This window comes from Leuresthes tenuis, unplaced genomic scaffold (assembly GCF_036924035.1).
Source record: "Leuresthes tenuis unplaced genomic scaffold, fLeuTen1.0.hap1 SCAF_9, whole genome shotgun sequence".
NCBI lineage: Eukaryota > Metazoa > Chordata > Actinopteri > Atheriniformes > Atherinopsidae > Leuresthes > Leuresthes tenuis.
The window spans coordinates 17572799-17592685 of NW_027325363.1; the positions used below are offsets into that span (position 1 = coordinate 17572799).

Below are 19887 nucleotides of genomic sequence, written 5' to 3' on the forward strand. Positions count from 1 at the left end.
GACATGTGTGTCTCCATTCCAATACTGAAGTTAGTAGACCTCAGTTGTAGTACTCTGTGTGCACTATGTACCTGATTTTGTAGGTACTCATTTGAACATGGCAGTCACAGCTTCCACATGAACAAAACATTTGGAGTAGGGCCATTAAAGTTAATATGATAATAATCCTTGACAATCTCACTTCAACACTGTTGAATGTTTGAGCAAAATGTAATGCACCACAGCATTGTTTGACAATCACCCCACAAATCAAGAAGAGGAAATAAATCTGAGTTCTTTCCACCCACCGAGTTGAGTACATTCTGCTTGGGATAACAAATGGAAACCAAGCACTCGATTTCACAGGCAGGTAATGGTGATATGCAACAGACCACCCTTGACACTTCTTGGCTAAAATCAACAGAGCGTCAACCTCAAGCAAATTAACAGCAGTGCTTGAATTATCTGATAATGATAATACCATTCCTGTTGTTGAAACAAAGGCCCCTAACCTTGAAGCTGATCTCTCGCTTTTTCATCACAGGGACAAAGAGGGACAACACTGTAACCTTGCTTCTGGTCTTCATTTTAACTTCTGTGACGCTGAACACGAGGGTTTTCAAACTCGACACCAGTGCCAGAGAAAACACTTCATATCTGATATCACCTTCAATGCCATGGGGAAAAGAGAGTATCTAGTCCAGCGTGAACTTTTGGTATCCACTGATATCTCAGTATTGACTTTTTGACGACAACCCTACAAAACATTGTCCAAAACATTATTCTGTAATCTGAGCCTATCCAGACACGTCTTGAATAAGAGTAATCTGATCATCTCTGACTGTATGCATTTCTTAGATGCAGCAAGGTCAGGCTCTGCTGCGTCCTGACCAACCACTGTAATAACATCACAATCAGAAAACCCACAAAGATGTCTCCTTAGGTGGAGAGGCTCCGCCGTTAAAAGTACATTTGTATGAAGCACATTTGCAATTAAGAATATTTCATTTGGTTCAAATTTTAACCAATTACCAAATCTATGAATTTGCAGTTCATTTGTGGAGTGGAAAGTGGTCTTCATGCAAACATCATCATCTTTGTGATATAAATTGATAACCCATTTTATGTAGAACATGCCGATATTGTATTAAAAAATAATAATTGCACAGCCCTAACACTTCTTTAAAGATGTCATGGAAGCTTGAGGATTACGATGACTGGCAATTCATCTATTATCCTAACAGAAGACATTAAGTAGATTCCCAGAACAGGAATTCCGAAACAGGAGACCAATTTGTGGAGATGTAGTCTTGTGACCAATGATCATTAAAGTAAGCTTTCGTATTATTCCAGGACCCACAAAAAACTGGCCCATGACCCACTTTGAATGTTCACCCTCAGGCAACATTACCAGCAACGATTATAAAAACATAAGCTGCTTCAGTCATTCTCCCCTTCTCCATTCATTAAACCCTTCTCTATACCGTCTCCCCCAAATCCCACTTTCCTCTCTCCCGTAATCCTTCAAATGCCACAGAAGTTAAATACGTAAAGGCCATGTTGTGCTGCAGAGTCAGAGAGAGAGTGCAACTGATAAAAGGATGATGGGAACGGAAAGGGAGACAAAACCACAACAATAGAAGGGGAGACAGAATCTGCGAGCCATTAACGGCAGATAGAGGAAACAAATGAGAAAAAGTGAAAAAGAGTAAGAGTGAGAGTAAAAAGAGAGAGATGGAGAGCAGGGTCGTATTTTGATTAATTGAGAGATCGATCAATTGCTGTCGGAGCGAGGTTCGGTACAACATGTCAATTTTTGTGTCAATAAAACCCATTGAGCTGAATTGAATTGAGCTAAAGAGAGAAACACAGAAACGAAGAACAAAGAGAGACAGCAGAGAAAGCATGAGGATTATAAAATACTGAATTCAGTATAGTTGATGTTGACAATGGGGGCCATCTTCATTGTAACACACAGTGAATGAATACTATAACCCTGTCGGAGCTGTGAATTATTCATTTGTTCGATGAACAAACTATGAAAAAGGCTAAGATAAAAAACTGAAACCGAACTCAATATGCGCACACTTGACCTGTATAGTGCACATACATTTAAAATTAGATGGATTAAAGGATAATGCTGACAACAAAAAAAAAAAAGTCCAGTGCCTCCTTGTGTCCTGACAGCATCCTCTTACAGGCTGGTTTTCACAAGGTGATCTACAAAGGACTTAAACATTGTCAAATTTCTACTCTCTCTAAACACAAACAGCCGTACATATCAGAGCAGTGGAATGACCGTGTTTCTGCTGCTTCTCCTCCTACTGTGTGACTAACGATGCCCCACAGAGCTCAATGATAATTCATTCACGTAGTAGATTGAGACAGATTGACGGTTACAGAATCAGTCGACTTATGACATGTAGCAAATAATCCTCTAATACTTCTGTACCTTCTTGTAAGTAACAAGGTAAGATCAAATGAGAACATATACCTGCCTCTAGGACAGGTTTGTCATCTAACATTTGAGGAACATCTGAATATTATGGAACATAGAAGAGCATGTTCTCATCAAATAGGGTTTCCAGAGTAACCCTGTTTTGTATATGTGTTGCAGGAAAATGCTACAGTGGTTTTGTTGTCCATCTCAAGCCCCCCAGTAACAGTACTGAGCTGTGCATCAATTTCAGCATTGAAATCACAGCCAGCGGCACAGTATGACTGATTTACTTATTCTGATTAACATAACACAACAAGATGATAATCAGAAGCCTCTGACCATATAGATTTCATGTAGAATCCATCTGTACACCTTGTTTTTGAATATTTTCTACTAAGCCGCCATAACTTGAATCCACATGTGATGTGTAAACCGGTATCCGACCTGTTCTCTCAGGAGTCAGAGTCCTCACGACGGATTTCAACTTCATCCTCATCATTCTCAGCCGGGGACAGGGGTTGTTGTTTTACACACAGCTTGAGCTTGAAGTTGCTTTAAAATGTTGTTCAGTGCTTCTTTTTCGATTATCTTTTGAACATCTACGGCTGCCGACTTTGATATTTTTGTAGGAAACACGCTGACATTGTGACAATCCAAAGTAATTACCATTCTCATATCTTTCTTTGTCTTGAGTTGCCAGTCTTGTGCTCATTTGTCCTCTATTTCACCAATCAAGCTGCATCCAAAACCTCTTGTGAAGTGGTACCGTGTGGTCTTGACCACCTTTAACAAATTTGGAGGAGGGGGGAGTGCTTCAGGTAGTAGCATCCGCCTTATCTACTGCAATCCTGATGGTGCACAGTCATAATTCTAGAAAATAAAATGTAAACACACTGAGCAGATAAAGTGGCGTAAAGATAGGTTAAGTATCTTTTTCTTTCTGACCAGAACACCAGCCCAGACGTTAAGGAACCTACTGAGAATTCTCCAGAAGCCCCAGCTGCAAAGAAATATGGTCTAGGCCAGACAGACTTCTTTGCATTCCATATCCATTTTATATGATAAAAACAGTTACATAATTAAGCACTTGATAAATCATTACAATGAAAAAGTTTTATTACTTCAGTATACTTACTATTCTGACATAACATGAATTGTTCAGTTTGCTGTATATCAGTTCCCCTGTCCTTCGCACCCAGATGCAAAATGTTAATGCAGAGAATTAATGAGTCTCTACAAACCTCCCCACCAATTTTTCTCCGATTCTGCAGCTTCTGTATGCTGTCCTATCTATCCCAAACACCCCACACCCATGCACACAGTCACATAGACTCACACAAACATACCCACATTGTGGTTTTCTGGCACTGTTATCACTTGTTCTCCCATTCTTTCCTCCTCCCTTGTTCCTCACCCCCAATTATCCTTGCTCCTTTTTTCCCCCCTCAGCAGACCCTTCATTTCCTCTATATTCCAGCCCTTACAAATTCTTTCCTTCCCCTCCTCTCTTACTCTGTGTCTGAGAGCTTGTGTTTGAGAAGACAGCGTGTAACCTTGAGAACCAGTTCCAAGGTTAAACCCACCTCTCTGTGTGCGCACAAAGACCGACACTTTCCTGACAAAGTTGCACGTTGTACACACAACAACAACAACAACAACAGGCTCCTAAAATTCCGACAAAGATACCGCACATGCTCCTCGCATTGCTGCTAAGATAAATGATCAAGAGCACAGGACCCCACTCATATGCTGATTACTCGCAGGAGAAGGAAAAATAAATGTCACGAGTAAAACAAATGTTCTTTCTGATGCCACACTGTTATAAATACGTAGGCTGATTTGTCTGCAACTCTTTATTTACATAAACTAAAGCAATTTCAGAAAATAAAAATAATTATTATAAAAATAATTAACATGGGTAGTATTAGTGCCTTATATTCTCACCCTTCATATTAATGTAACATTTACCATAATAGAGCTCACATTTGAGAGTGATATTCTTCGGTTTTGAATCTAACACAATCAGACCCACCTCACCAGAAAAAGCACAATACTGAAGGTGAGAAAATGACCCTTCCGCTTCGTGTTATGAGAACGTGTGGTGGAAAATCATTTGGCATTTACTTTTTGTATTCTTTTCAGCACATCTGAGCGTGGAACACAACTGCAGCTTCTCATTTTTCGCTCCCGCCGATGATCCTTGCGTAGTCATCTTGTTGTTCAAACGAACAGATGAGGCTATATCAGGCGACACAGTCTCCTCTAAGTCTTCTCTAATGGAATGACACACTGTCTGATTTGGCCAGTGTCAACTATTTCAATTACATTTATTTATAGAGTTTGTACCAATTGCAATTTTCTTGGTCAATGCCAACTGATTCTTTCATTTTTCTCATTTTCTCATCTAACCTACCAATTCCAGTTTTTGACTTTTAGATTTTTTTACAATGACTGATGGCAGGGAAAATTCAACTGTATGTTCCAAATTAAACAGGACGTCCTCTCCCTCTCACTTTGAGCATCTTTTTCGTAGATGTTAAATCTAACATGACGGATCACAGGGGCTGCTGCTCTTTTCCCTGCTAGAAAAAAAACACCTATAATTCATCAGGCTCAGAGGACCGATAGTTTTGGTAAGAAGAAAAAGTTGTTTGTAGCTTCCACCTAGAAGTGTCATTCGCGTGCAAACAACATTTTGCTTTTGATCGAGTGGTTTCATCTGTGAGTATTGAGGAGAAAGGCTGATCTGATGTGCCCGCTCTCACGGCTCTATATATACATTTCGTTAATCTTACACTCACCAATTAACCTAAATATTGGAATAATTTGTACGTTTTTAACCTTCAAAACTCCTGGTGAAGAATATCCATGCCTAGAGCATGTCAGCGTGCATGTAATTATGATGTGACCGCCTCTGTTTAAATGTAGTACATTTCAGACATTTCATCCATCCACTGTATACCCACTTAATCTAATTCACCATTGGCAGGGTGTGGCTGGAGCCTATTCCGGCTGCCATTGGACTATAGGAGGGTACATCATGGACTGGTCAAGAGATGTCATTTGTGGCTCATTAAGCGTGTCATCCTACGACGCCATTTATCTTCTGCTGATTATTGTGTATATCAATCATCTTTGGCATGAAAAAGTAGAGGAGGCACATTCTTTTTCCCTCTTATCCCCTTTTCAAGTTGTTGCTATAACTTTTGAACAGAATTTTGATTGACCTGCAGATTTCAATGGCTATACTATACTTTCAATGCAGTGACTTTCAATGATTGAACATTAAATGTAAATTAGTTAAAGAATTATGAATTCAGACAAACAGAAAATTTGATCACGGATTCAGAAGTTAATGAATTAGAACATCTCTTAAAATCAAATAATGCTCACGGGTCATCAATAAACAAATAAATAAATTAGATTTAGTGTTGTCTGTAGTTTTACATTAAAATCTGTCAATGTTTGAACAGTATGCCTCACACAAATTGGCCTCAGCTACAGCATTGCATTATATATTCCACCTCCTCCATTTCACTCACCAGGCTAACACAAACCTCTCTCTCACACACATACACATACATGAATATTCTGTACATATATGTAATATACGCAAACACATGCAGACCACACCACTAGCACACACACACACACACACACAGTATTTATACCTACATTCAAATGCCCTTGTTACACCCCCGATAAAGCCAGAAGCCTGAATCTGCAGTCTTTAATGTGGAACAGTGTGTGTGCATATGTGTGTGCATATGTGGGTGTGCTTATCACTCTTTATCACACAGGGGGTGAGCAACCCTTGGCTTAGTGGACAAATGCACTCAGACTCCAATGCATTGTCCTCCACTTCAGGTGGCTGACACACTATCTGCAACATCTCCCATTAGTAAACTCTGACTCAACTCAATACTAGTTCCATAGTAAGTGAGTGAATGGATGAGTAACACAATTGAAAGATTTTTTCCTTTGCTCTAAAAAGGATTTTCTCTTGTCTGTAGTACATAATCCTCCCCGAGGTGTTTCTCCCTTGTCGTTCTTCACTGTGAGTTTGGACTTTTATTTTGAGAAGCATTTGTAAATCAGAGGAATGTGTTTCTTGTGACCTTTTGGTTCCCTCTGTCCTCCAGCCATTACCTGCTGATCTACTTCCCCACTTTAGGACACTCCTGCTTCATCAGTCTTTTGGCATATAGCTGGCTTCATCCCAGCTACAGTAATTCAATTTTCACCACATTTCCCTTTATAAACTCTAAACCTGTCGCTTTAAACAACTTCTTCCTCTCTTTCTGCTGCAGTGTTGCTTCACTTCCTGTCAATTAGATTTCTTTCTCCCATTTCTCATTTTCTTTTAACTAATAAATCAGCCCGGCGCTGCTTGTAATGCAACTTTTTTGCTCTCTGGTTCTCAAGAACTTCCCTCTCTTGAAACATGACATTTGTTTTCGGAATGAAAACATTCTAGCGCACACCATTACTTGGACAGTGTTGCACATAAAAGATACATGGTTAAATAAAAATGAGTAGGCAAGATCACTGCATGGAGGACAAAGACAGAACAAGACAAAGGAAAAGAGTATACTGGAGATTGGAAGTGTGGGTGGTTGTACCTTCAGTGTGGATGGCAGACACATAGCTCCAGTTGTATCTCTTGACAATGTCCACCATAGCTCGTGCCTGCTGGGCATCCGAAGGCACCACCCGCATGAAATATTTGTAAAGGCTCTGAAACAATGGAGGCTGAATCAGTGACAAGCACTTATACAGCAGGAAGTAGGACATTTAGCAAAGTGGATAATGAATACATTTGCATAATTCAGTTATGTTACATCTAAGTGGAACAAATCGATTCTCTCTAATATTGACATGTCTGCATCTGTGCAGAATCAACAACATCAGTCACCGTGCTCACCTTATCACTGAGGTCCATACTAGTAGCAGAGTAGGCAATCTGTGGTATGTTGAATAACTGTAGCAGATTCTGGACCTGAATGGCCACTGAGCTCGACCCCGGTCCAATCAAACCCACGATGGGTTTCTTTCCTCGCATCGGAGTAGCAGAGGGGTCTGAGCACTTCATTGTCGCTGCCCCGCCTCCTCCACCTCCCCAAGAACTGCCGCCCCACTCCTCAGCCTCATCAGAAGAGACCAGTGAATCCCTGATGAACTCGATGCTCTGCTCTAGAGCCACAGCCGAGTGCCAACAGGAGTCTCGGATCTCACAGCCCAGGCTGATGTTGGGGAGAATTTGCGGGTCGGCGTTGATGCGGTCCAGCGTATACATCATGGCCTCCACCCTCTGGATGCCATACTGCTCTCGCACGGCACCACACTTGCGCTCATGTACCTGAGCAGACAGGGTAGAAGGAGAAAGTAAATCAAGTCAAAGCGAATTGCCATTTAGATACCAACGTTGTCTTTGTGTTGACACAACCAGTAATCTTATTAATTATTCAGGCAGATTATTAAATACTTATTTAGCCGAGTAAATGAGAACATTTTCTAAACTATGCACTGAACGCCTTAGTGCTTTGCTAAGAAGGGTTTTACATTTACATGGTTGCCAGGTTAAAAGATTCTTGTTTTTCCCCCTTTTTGCAATTAACCATAATGAGACAAAAAAAAAGATTAAATGTCAGTGGGTGACAACTGGTTCCTTGGGCAACTAATGAAGCTTGGACGATCATGGACTCAAAAAGAGGTAACCATTTTACAAACCGAATGTATTCCTTTGGTCTTAATAAGCAAAACAACATTAATACTCTTGGCTCAGTAGTTAATCAATTTGGCAAAATTTATATCATTTTTCTCACCGCCTTTTTACAAATTTCATGCATGCAGTAAGTGAACCACAGACAGAGACACAGAAAACAGTAAATCACCTTGTCAGCAGTAGGCTGATGATGGACAGAGAACAATGCTCCAATGATGATGTCACCAGGCATATGTGCCACAACTCTCCGTTCATTGGAATGAGCAGAGTCAACTTGTTCAAGCTCCAGCCAAATGGACAGAACGAGCAGCAGCCAAAGCGCCATCTTTGCCCGTTGAGGTAACAAAGCAGAAGCAGATCTTAGACTTGCCGTGCAGAGTCGTCACAGGGTACCACTTGTCCCAGAAACACTTTCCCTGCCCATAGCATGAGCTTGTAGCACAGTGGAGGACTTGAAAAATGTATTTTAATATGTTGCTTCCCAGCTTGCCTCTCTTTCCTTTGGATGTCAAGGTGGGACCATCAGTGAAACAGCTGAGACAGGTGCAGCGGTGCAACCTGGGAAATTAAAAAGAAAATCTGGACTAATTCTCGTCGGCTGAAACAACTCCAGGATTCCCCAATTACAAGGCTGAGTTGGTCTCCACTGTAACAGCTGACAGAAATACATGTTCACGTGAACCTGTGAGCAGAAAAAGATTCGATTAGAATTTGAAATTCTTTACCGATGTTGAATTACACAAGTTCAATCTTTTTGAAAAGCTTATTCATTTACTTCTAACATTGTAATGACAGCATGGGATCTGGTATCCCTTCATTAAACCTGAGACAAACAAACAAGTTGGGAGATCAGCATTATTGAGCTTTGGTTAAACGCTTATAGTACATACAATGCTTTGGATCGATCTTCTAAATAAGGTCAAAGGCAAATACATTACTAAAAATCAGAGTATGATTTTGTTCTTTTCAAAAATCTTCATTTGGAGACAAGTTTATTTATTTAGATAGGTCTTGAAAAGTGTGGAAAACTTTGTAAATGAGAGCCTGAACTGATATATCTTATTTGGGCCAATTTCAAAGCCAATACAATGTGATGAGAATTCAGATGTTGCAAATATAACTCACATAATAACCACTGCTTTGGCCACTACAATATAACTTATGTTCAGGTTTTAAAGATCCTTATTGAATACAGACAACGAGTGTGTACAGGAACGGAGGAAACATTTCTGGGTATTTTAGATTATTTTTGTTCTAGAAAATAAGGTAGACTTCAGCTCGTTTCGTCTTATCATAAATTATTAAATTCAAAAACTGAGGTTAGGCAGCCGTGAAGAATCCCCTTTGAAAAATCCAGGTAAGAAAGCTACGGAGAGGATGATTCCAACAAATTTACAGGACACATCAAGAAACAGGACATCCAACAGGCATCCTGAGATTAACAGCATTCCAATCAGAGGGAACATCAGTGTCTTCCACTCAGGAGTGTTAAAAGCGACCATTTCTCTACCTGAAGGGATAAGACTTATCGTCTGCTTAAACTCACATTTTTTCCCTTACAATGCAAAGATCTTATTGAACATAAATAGCAGGTGACCCGGGACGGCTCGGACAGCAAAGAAGCCACTGCTTATGCAAAACAGGATCAAGGTCGTGACGGGAATGTTAGGAAATACAGAAATAGAGGATGAAAAGGACACAGAAAATGGAAGGAGGCTGCGTGCCTCAGATGAAAAGACAGAAAAAAAGCAGAAAAGAGGGGAAGGTGGGAGAAGAAATAGAGAGGGGAAGTGTATGCCTCAGGAGGTACAGACAGACAGAGAAAGAGATAAAAGAAAGAGAGGAAGGCAGGGGCAGTAAAAAAAAAAGAGGCATCAGGGGACAGAGAGTCTCCCTGACTGTAATTAACTTGACTGTGTCAGGATGGCAAAAAGGCTAACTGCTGCTCCAATAATGAACAAATCAAACAAAACTCGGCTCTGTCCCACGCATACACCCTGTCTGAATCAGTGCTGTGTCTGTTTCTGTCTCCTATTCTCTCTGTCTACTAGCCCATTAACCCATTAAGGCCTGGTGCGACATATGAGCCCATCTGTGTCCATGTTTAGAGGGCTCCACGAGTCGTAGTGCGCACACACGGGTCAGACATTAATTCTAATTCTTTTTACTTCATGTTACTGCTTTATAGCCATACACACATTCCCTCTAAGATCCTTTTACACGTTTCTCTTTCCACCATTTCATTTGCTACGCTCTCTGAGTCACACACACGCCGTGCTACTCTGTAACACTCCATCTTTGTCGCTTTCTTGTTATGCAGGCCTAACCATACCAAATCAACTACTCATTCCCTAAGCAAACATCTCCAACACACCATTAGGCACTAATATCTTTAGCTCTATCCAAACTACACACAAATGTGATATAAAACCTTCCAAATCCACTTTTACACGGATATAAACACACAGCATAGGCAGAAGCAAACAAACCCCTTTCCTTTCTTTAATTCACTGAATTTCATTAGTGCTGGCACGCTGTTCTGCATGTTGAGAAAGCATTTAATTTACAGCGTGTTAAACAGGGGACATTAACTGCAGCGGAATATTTAGAGACATCCCTTGCAAATATTCATTCACTTCCTCCATCTTGCTCAATATGACACAAATACATTTTTGCTTGTAATTAATGACGGGGCGGGAGGTAGTGTGGAGTTTTCAAAATACATTGTAGCTGCTCTTCTTAGCACAAAAAAAAAAAAAAGTCAGTACATGTAGACTTGCAACGGTATATTGGGGGGGGGGTCCTAAAACAAATATGCATCAGAAAGCTACCCACAATTATCCACAATACGCATGCTCAAACTGAGACTGTGAGGCAAGCATTCACTAATGCCATTCACAAATAGACATGCATCCACCCACATGAATTTATGAGAGAAAGAGACTATTCCTTTATCATCCTGTTGGTGTGTGTGTGCTCCTCTTTTACGGCAGACTCTTTCAGGCTTGAGTTTGCATAAGGTGTACAGATTTGCACATATCAAGAGAAGTTCCTTGTCTCTGAGTGAAGAATTTGGTGTACCTCCATCCAACAGCATCAGTAAACTCAGGGACAAGGATGTTTAACAGAAACACATTTCTCAAATTAATTGCCAGGATCTGAAATGGGTCACATTGCTTTTTCTGTTGACTGTACACATTGAGCTTTTTAGCAGAGGCTTTTTGCTGAGTGAGCTTGTGAAAAGTGTCTCGGTGTGCTTCTTGTTTCTTGTTACAGATTGGACAAAAGATTCTTTTTTTCTTTTCTTTTTTTTTTTGCCAGAGCCCCAGGAAACAGTATGTTTCAGCATGTTTTAAAAGAAACTCTAAAGGTTTATTTTCATCATGTGTAGCCTATAGCTCAATGGTTTCTGGAATTATCTCTGTGCCACTGACAAATGTTTCTGGTGCTCAGATGAAGGATGACACCAACACTGGTGTAGCATTACTGGTGTTCCAAATGACCTGAGAGCTACAATTTGTTGTTTCTCTAAAAAAGAAAAAAAAAAGGCCTAAATAAATAACATATTGCATCCATGCCCAAACTAAACCCAGGTGATTAATACAGTATCCACACAGAATAGAGAGCATTTCATCAGAAACCTGTTAATGGGCACTAATATATTAATTAGTGTCAGTGACACACATGTAACCGCTGTCACCAGGGAGTGCAACCACAGTAACGCAATGCCTGCTGCAAAAACATCAGACAAGGTGTGACAGTGCATAACTTCCCCAAACAAGGACTGACCTTAAATCACTTGTCCTGCAATGTTTTAACTGCGACGTGCGCTGTTAGTCCTCAATCATCGGTCCTCAGCAACCTGTTATCTACTTCAATTTCTCCATCTATCGTGGTTTCGACTGTGCTCGTACAGCATCCATTTTAAGTTTAATCAATTGACCGGTGTGACATTTTGCAAGCTTTTAATAAATCACTGACAAACGGCGTCTGGTCAAACTGCCTCTCTCCAAGGAGAAATACTGGCGCAGCGCTGCATCCGTCAACCGCAAAAGAAGATGAGTCCATCATTTGCACCGAATCAAACACACACACACACGCACACAATTTACCACGAGTGAATGATGCAAAACATGACAGAGACACCGTCTGAAATGAACATGGCTACAGCATGCACCGAATAAAAGGGGGTTTCTTAGCCCACTCAGTCTTATTTGCATCTGCTATCCATCAGTGCGACGAGCTGCTTTCTTTAAGTAGGTTACGCGGGACGATGCCTTTTACTATATTAAGTGATAACTGGTCCAGATGTTTTGCCTTTAAGAAAAACGCCAGAAAAGTGCGGCAAATTGACTCCCAAGCCGAATGCAGGAGTAGGGACACTGGGTACATTTCTGTTGAATAAATTACAGTTGTTGTTTTTTTTCCATTCAGGGTGTATTTCACCGAAATCTTACCTACATGTCTCTCTGAAGGCACTCGCAGAGTCTCGCTTGATAAACAGGATGCGTGGTGCCACCACAGGAAAAAAAAAAAGAGAGAGCCTGTCGATACTCCAATGTCAAACAGCCCAAAGCTGCCCCTGATCGCTGTGCAGCTTCAGAGCTTCCTCCGTTTTCCAGTCACGCACACCTGAGTCTCTCTCCAAACACCTCTCTCCTTCATCCCATCCCTCTGCTCCTCCTCTCCACAGCATCCCCCCACCCCCTTCCCCCATTTCACATCCCACATGCCCCTCTTTTTGCCCAACATCTCCCGCTCCTCTGTCTCTACCTCTCTGATGCTCTTTTCTTTTCTTTTTTTTATAATTGTCCCTGTACTCCAACACACACCCTTTTACCCCATCTGCCTTTTCGCCCTCACAGCTTGGCTGTTTCGTGCCTATATGAACAGCGTGCTTGTTGACCATCAATTTCTATTAGAGACAGTTCATAAGCCATCTTGTGTTACCCTCCTGATGGGTAATCATTTACCCTCCTGATGATGCGGTGAAAAATGATGACCAACCACACATTGCTTGTAAATATGCAGTCTTTAGCCTTGTCTGTACATTCCACAGAGTTACTTGTTTACCTTCATAGCATTTTCATTATTTATTTTAATCACAGGGTGAGGCCTGTTGACTTGTGTCAAAGACTCATTTGGTTTGTCTGCTAAATCCCCGTTTGATGCTTAAGTTTGGTCTCACCAAAAAAAATAAAAACGTGTTTTTCACCCTTCATCTTTCACAAGCTATTTGAGGTTTCTGCAACAGCGGGCTGCACTTTCAAACTCGTTACTCGTCGCCGATGCTGTGACCGCCGGCGGCAGATTTTTCCACATGAGACCGGCTTCTCTGTCTAATTGGACAACGGCTGAGGGGTCAAGAAATTACACCGAATGGTATTACCAAGGCCTGTTACACCATATATCAGTTGGAAACATCAAGTAACACAAGAGGGCACTACACAAAGACGAGAAACTAAGAAAAGGGAGCTAATCAAGTTGTGTCCCTGGTGTCTTTAAGGCTTATGTCGCCTGTTGTCTGTCAGTCTGTCTCTCAACCAGGTTAAACCAATTTTCGCGTCCCTCGCGACCACCCCCCACCCCTCCTCCCTCTCTGACGCGATTCTCAGCAGGTCCTCACGCAGCAGGTTTCATCTTCGCGTCATCAACTTCAAGATGTGAAAAAGTTCATACATAAGCCGAAGATGCACTGCAGAAGCTCCTCTCCATGAGCCACATATATGTAGGATGACGGTGGACGAGGCCCATGGGCTCATCTCTTTCTCCTTACTGATCAAGTGGTAACACTGCGGGCTGGGATAAGGGTGAAGTGAAAGAGATCGATAACATTTGAAGTCTCACAGTGGTCACGGGAGTAAAAGAGCCATTACCCTATATATAGCTTAGTCTGGTGTCCACTTGAAAAAAAAAAGGAGTTACTGAGATCAAATCATGAAAGATTTTTTTTTTAAATCAATACAAATTTAATGGAAACGTCCCGCTCTCTCCTACACAGCCACGACGCGAACACTGACCATAACAGCCTTTAGCGACGGGCTATTTTGGGCACTCGTTTGTGTGGGCTTCTTCTAATGAGATTTCAACTTTTCATTTCGTACAGCCCGAGTTCGTCAATGTTTTTATAATCTTGGATGAATCAGTAAACAATATGCTGCAACTGCATGTGCAAAAATCAAGACCTGCGCGTAACAGTTCAGTGTCAAAGTAACACGAAAATAGCAGTTTAGGGAGATTGAAAAATTAACATTGCAGGTTCACTTATTAGAAGGAAAAGCAGTCAAACTGGGGAGATGCATAACTGACACATGATCTTAGATTAGGACATCTAATCATCTCTTCATGCCTCTAGGCTATTCCTGTGGAGAGATTGGAGTCACATACCTTTCCTTGCAGGGGTGAATACTCCTGGAGAAACGCAGCATCCCTTAGGCGTGTATCACGGCATCATGCTCGCGGTGCTTAATCTACTTTTTCACGACTGCAACAAATGAGCCACCTCTCCTCTCTCTTCCTCTATGCAGCGCTCTAATGAAGAGGCTCCCTCCTCGTCACAGGTCACCCACCCGCTCTCTGTGTGTACGGTCTGTCTCTCCTCTATCTCACATCACACCTTGTTCCAAGATACCATCTGGAGATACATACTGATAGAGCGAAGCCAGGGAAGAGATCTAGGGTGAGATGGAGATAGCTGTATGGGATAGTGGAGGCTTTAGAGCTCGGCTTTGACAAGGCTTGGATTAATTTGTCAGCCAAATGCATTTGGGATTAGTCGACCATTAAAAGAGCATACACATATACATGCTCGCACATAGCTGCTTGCATTCACACACTTCATCTCGTAACATAGCTTAAAAACGAGGTCTCTGTTTTATCTCATTCTTGCTTTTCTTAGCTTGTTTTATTAAAGCAAATAGATAACTGTCAAATATATGAGTTTACATGGAGCAGGTTTTAAGTGTCATACAAGCATATGCTGAAATGAACAAAGTATATTCAGCACTTATGGGGTTAAAGTGTGAAAGACGAATCACACAAGCAGTAATAAGAACAATGTCCCCTCTAGCCCCTAGACAGGGGATGTCAAAGTCCGGTCCTTGAGGGCCATTGTCCTCCAGGTGTTAGATATTTCCCTGCTCCAACACACCTGATTCAGATTGATGCCTCATTAGCTGGTTTGTGCAGAATGTAACAATCTTTTGAAGAGATTCATTTCATCTGATTCAGGTGCATTGATGCAGGGAAACATCTAAAACCTGCAGGACAGCAGCCCTCGAGGACCTGAGTTTGACATCCCTGCCTTAGACTCTCAAGCTTTTTTTGGTCCACCTGAGAGGCTTTCTAGTTGCCCTGTGATGAACCGACACATTTCAACTGCAGCCCCGGTGCCACTCTCCAATCAGAGAGGTCGGCAAGTTGCATCTGGTGTCCGCTGGTGACTGGTTCCCAGTTTAAGTTTTTTGTTTAGCACACACCCACCGGTGACCCCAATGTCTCCATGGATCAGACACCTTGTCTTGTCAGAAACCAACATTTTAGGTTCCAAACAACCAGGAGCTTTGCTTGTGAACCAGAACCAAACCGCTTTTCTGTTGACACAGTATAAATGTGCCAGCCTATTAAAAACAAGTTTATTTAAGGAGCTAGCAATACTCTATAAAAGTATAGTCAGACATTCTGCACACAACTAAACTGATTAAATTCCCATGAACAGTCAATAAATTTATTAAGAATTGCAGGGCTGTTTTTTCTGCTCCCCTCTGATGTTTTTTCCTCCTTACATTGGGTAAATGCAAGATTTTTAATCTTATGCGATAAAAACATTTGAGTTAGATTGATTCCTTTGAAAATACAGGTCCCCGAAAGTATAAAATCTATGCAACACAAAAACTTTCTTGTATAAATAATGAGGCGTCGCACAATTTTCCATTTTAGCCCCATTGTGGTTTTGCAAAGGATATTGTCGAAAAGAACTTTGCCAGACAGCATCAAAAGAAGCTTGATGAACATTTTGCAAATACTAAGATTAAACAAAAAAACCCAGTTTGCTTAGCGAGGACTACAAAAAGGTTTCCAACAGCGATTATCATAACTCTCTGTTTAGTCTAATTTATTGACAGATAATATGTTCATTCATTTTGAATGAACACTCGTAACTGTGGTTGAATTTAACAGCAACTTGGGTGCTGTTTGGGGAAGCCCGCTCTACAGTAAGTGTCGTGCGATGACATGAGGGTGACACTGGGCTCTTTTGGCAGAGCAATTACTACATTTTACTGTGGCGACTGGGCTGCTTTAAATCAACTGCACACTTTGGGAGGGTCAAAGTGTCAAAGCATCCGGGAAAGAGCAGCTGAAAAAAAAATCAATCCCTCTATATATTTTCTGTCACTTATCTAAGACAAGGTTGTAGGGGCAGCAGAGATGCCCAGACCTTTCTACCCCCTAGCTATAACATCCAGCTCTTTCAGAGACTCTTTTTTAGGAGTTCCTAAGCCAGCCAAGAGATGCAATTCTTCCAGCGAGTCCTGGGTTTACTCGGGGGCTGAACAGAATCATCTGTCCTGTCTCCACTTATTTTTGTAAGACTGGTATTGTTCATCTCCTCGATGAGCCAATCTGCCTCCAAAAACAAATGTGATTCCTTTAGTTGCATTATGTTCTTACACAGGCTATTTGCTATCGTCAGGCTATGACGCTTCACTTTCGTCTTCATTCTACGTCTAAAAACAAACATTACATAACCAGGATCTGATTCCTTCAGCGCTATAGGTTTGATCACTTTTGTTGTGTCTAACTTTCACTCCAGAGTTTGTTCAGTGTCATTTTAATCAAAACGCCAACAAAAACACTCAGATTCAGGACTGATTTCCAGCAGTTACATCATGCAGTTTCTCTTTTCGTTGATTCAGATTACCTCATGTGTTCAGTGGTGACTGATGACCACACAACCACAGATGTGACAACATGGTTGGTGATCACTTGAATGCACCACTTTAAAAATTGACTGCCTGCAATGGATTATGGGATTCAGATGACTGCGTACCAGATGTGTGCTGCAGATTAGGCTTTCTTTTTTTTTTTTAGCACATTTGGTCTTAAAGTGCAGACTTTGGAGGTTCCAGGCTCTTAATTTGGATGTAAAATAATCCCTCATCTGTTCATATGCCCCAGCTTTAAACCTAAATGAAGAGTATTGGAGGTTAGAGCTTAGAAAACCCTCACCTTACGTTAGATAGAAGTTTCAGGCAAACTGGACATCAGAGTATCTCGCTCACAGAGAAGATTTAAAGATTTCTTTGATCTCTCACACAGACGTCCACCGTTCGTACAAACTCAAACACAGGATATTTTTCTGTCTATTGTCACATCATATCCTGTCATTGATATCCTAAATAGAGCTTGAGTGATCTGAGGTCCCATTTCCATGGCAACCCTGCCACATTGGGGTAAAACAGAAAATGATCAAGCAACCAATGAATAATGTCCATTTGTCTCATGCTCACACACATGTTCACAGATTAAACTCATTTATCACTGACAGAGAAACTTAAAACTTGATTGATGCAAATTTGGATCAATAAGTGAATTAACATTGACCAGCCTGTGACAAATCAATTGCATTTGAGGGTATGAAGCATATCAAACGATGGAGAATTGAATTTAATGATTAGGCTGATGGAAATCATCCTGTTACCGCAGTCTATGAGCTGTGTGGGCTACAGGAAAGATCAGCAAATGGCAATAGGTCCCCCTGCTTGGAGTAAAAAGAGATTACAATAACTGCTACAAATAAGAACACCCTGTGAAACATACCTCTGCATGGGTGTGTTTACATCACACACATATAATATCTACGGGGTAATATTCTCTTTGCAACACTCCTCCGCAAAATCAGGAGAACAAGAGAGTCAGTGTCACAGTTGGGAAATCAATTATTCAATGGCATTTCAAAATAACACTAGATATATCCCCCGTTGCCATAGACACGTAGCTGATTTACAGGATTGTCACTTTTCTGTGATATTTCTACTCTAAGTAGGACAAATAGAGGAAGAAACCGCAACAGCATAATACCAACAGAGAATAGACGTCATTTGATGCGATTCCTGCTTCACTGACCAAATGAGGATTGTGTTTTAATGATGTCTATTTGTTTTAGGGGAACTAGGAAAGGTCATGACATGTGGTAAACATTAGCACAGTGGTTTTCTATTCCTTGAGAGGCCTTGATATTTCATGTTATCACACACATCGGCCCCAGCTGGTTAAAAAAATGTTGCTTGCTGCCATAGAAACAACATATTTCGTGTGACATTTTGACACGACACATATCTGTCCACCTACTTCAGCACTGTGAAACACGACTGAAAATAAGATGCAAGGTTTGTAAAAAGTTCTCACATTGTTTGCAGAAGAAGAGCATATCATAAAATAAATGCCAGAAAATAAATCTGGGGTATCTCCCTCCAACAAGCAGCCCAATGGAACAGCTATGGCTTTATATATCTGCAACGTGTTTGGGCTTTTTTTTTTTACATTTTACAGTGGTAAAATACAAATTTAAAAAGAGTTTAAAGGGGTTTGTCCTCAAATCTGCAACAAGTACCTTCTGACCCTGGGTGAATACAATAAAGCAGCCTCAGTGTCGATATTAACTGTCAGCACAGGTTGACAAGCTGTCAGAGTGTCTACCAGAACACTCTGCTAGAAGGCACTAACACACACTACTGGAGAGGCAGTAGCTGTGTCTTAGTTTTACCCTGCAGAAAATAAGACGATCAAATTTACAAAAATAACCCGTGAGTCTTAAGGACACTAATCTATCCTTCTTCTTCAGGCTCAGCTATTTTTATTATCAATCACGACCTAGCAAGAATGCTCACAGTCAACTGGTTTTTGGATGGTGGAAAAAGAGAAAAATATGCTACTTCAAATGAAGGGCCATCTCATTTATTGGAGCTTTTATGAATTCAGTTGAAATGAGACGAGCAAGATGCAAAGTTTAGAGACGGCACGCTTAATGTTTAACTTTGAGCCGTGTTTTAAAAGCTGCTTATTCGTTACACATTGTGTGTCCTTGTTTCAAAAATAACTTGTCACTTAAGCTTCAAATGCGTATAGAGTAAAAAGTATCCCTGTGAGAAATGTTGGCGAGACAAATGGAAACAAGGTTACATTGAACGGAAATATTCAAGTAATACAAGGCAAAATTATGCTTAAGCACAGTCCTTGAATAGATGAGAACAATTTAATTCCCTTTAGCACACACACAAAACCAAAGTTATACCAACACTTATCTCCTTCCACCACTTGTCCTATGACCCTGAAGGAGCTCACCTCAATTAGTATCTGATAGTTTAAAGTTGTTTTAATGATTGTGCTAAAAAAATTTTTAAAAAAAAACATGCAGACTGTCTTGGAGATGTTCATAGTTTTGAAGCATAAAACAGAGACTGTTTACTTAAGCGATAGAGTGCTGATCGTGTCTCTGACCCATACTGTCAATCACTCACTTTGATCTTTCAATTGTGCAGGTGAACAGGTTGGGTTTTAATATGGTCCTGAAACAGACTGAAGTAAAATAACAGTAAATAAAATACTTCCATCTGGTCAGATAAATGATCTTCCTTCTTTCTTGTCTCATTATGAGCTGACTGCGTGCAGCTACACCTCTGTGACCGCACTCATCTGTTCCACGGAATAAACGGCTCACACTGCCCCCAAGTGTCTGATTGAG

General features: G+C 40.9%; 1 protein-coding gene across 1 annotated transcript in view; it reads right to left on the minus strand.

Moving 5' to 3' along the window:
* The window catches only part of grm5b (glutamate receptor, metabotropic 5b), a 65235-nt gene extending 50592 nt beyond the window's left edge, over window positions 1-14643 (minus strand). The window contains exons 1-4 of the mRNA XM_072392600.1: window positions 14532-14643; window positions 8314-8826; window positions 7344-7778; window positions 7042-7156 (exon numbers count right to left, since the gene is read on the minus strand). Coding sequence (XP_072248701.1) covers window positions 7042-7156; window positions 7344-7778; window positions 8314-8469 — 706 coding nt within the window. The 5' untranslated portion in view covers window positions 8470-8826; window positions 14532-14643. The remainder of the gene's footprint in view (window positions 1-7041; window positions 7157-7343; window positions 7779-8313; window positions 8827-14531) is intronic.
* Window positions 14644-19887: the final 5244 nt, after the last annotated feature.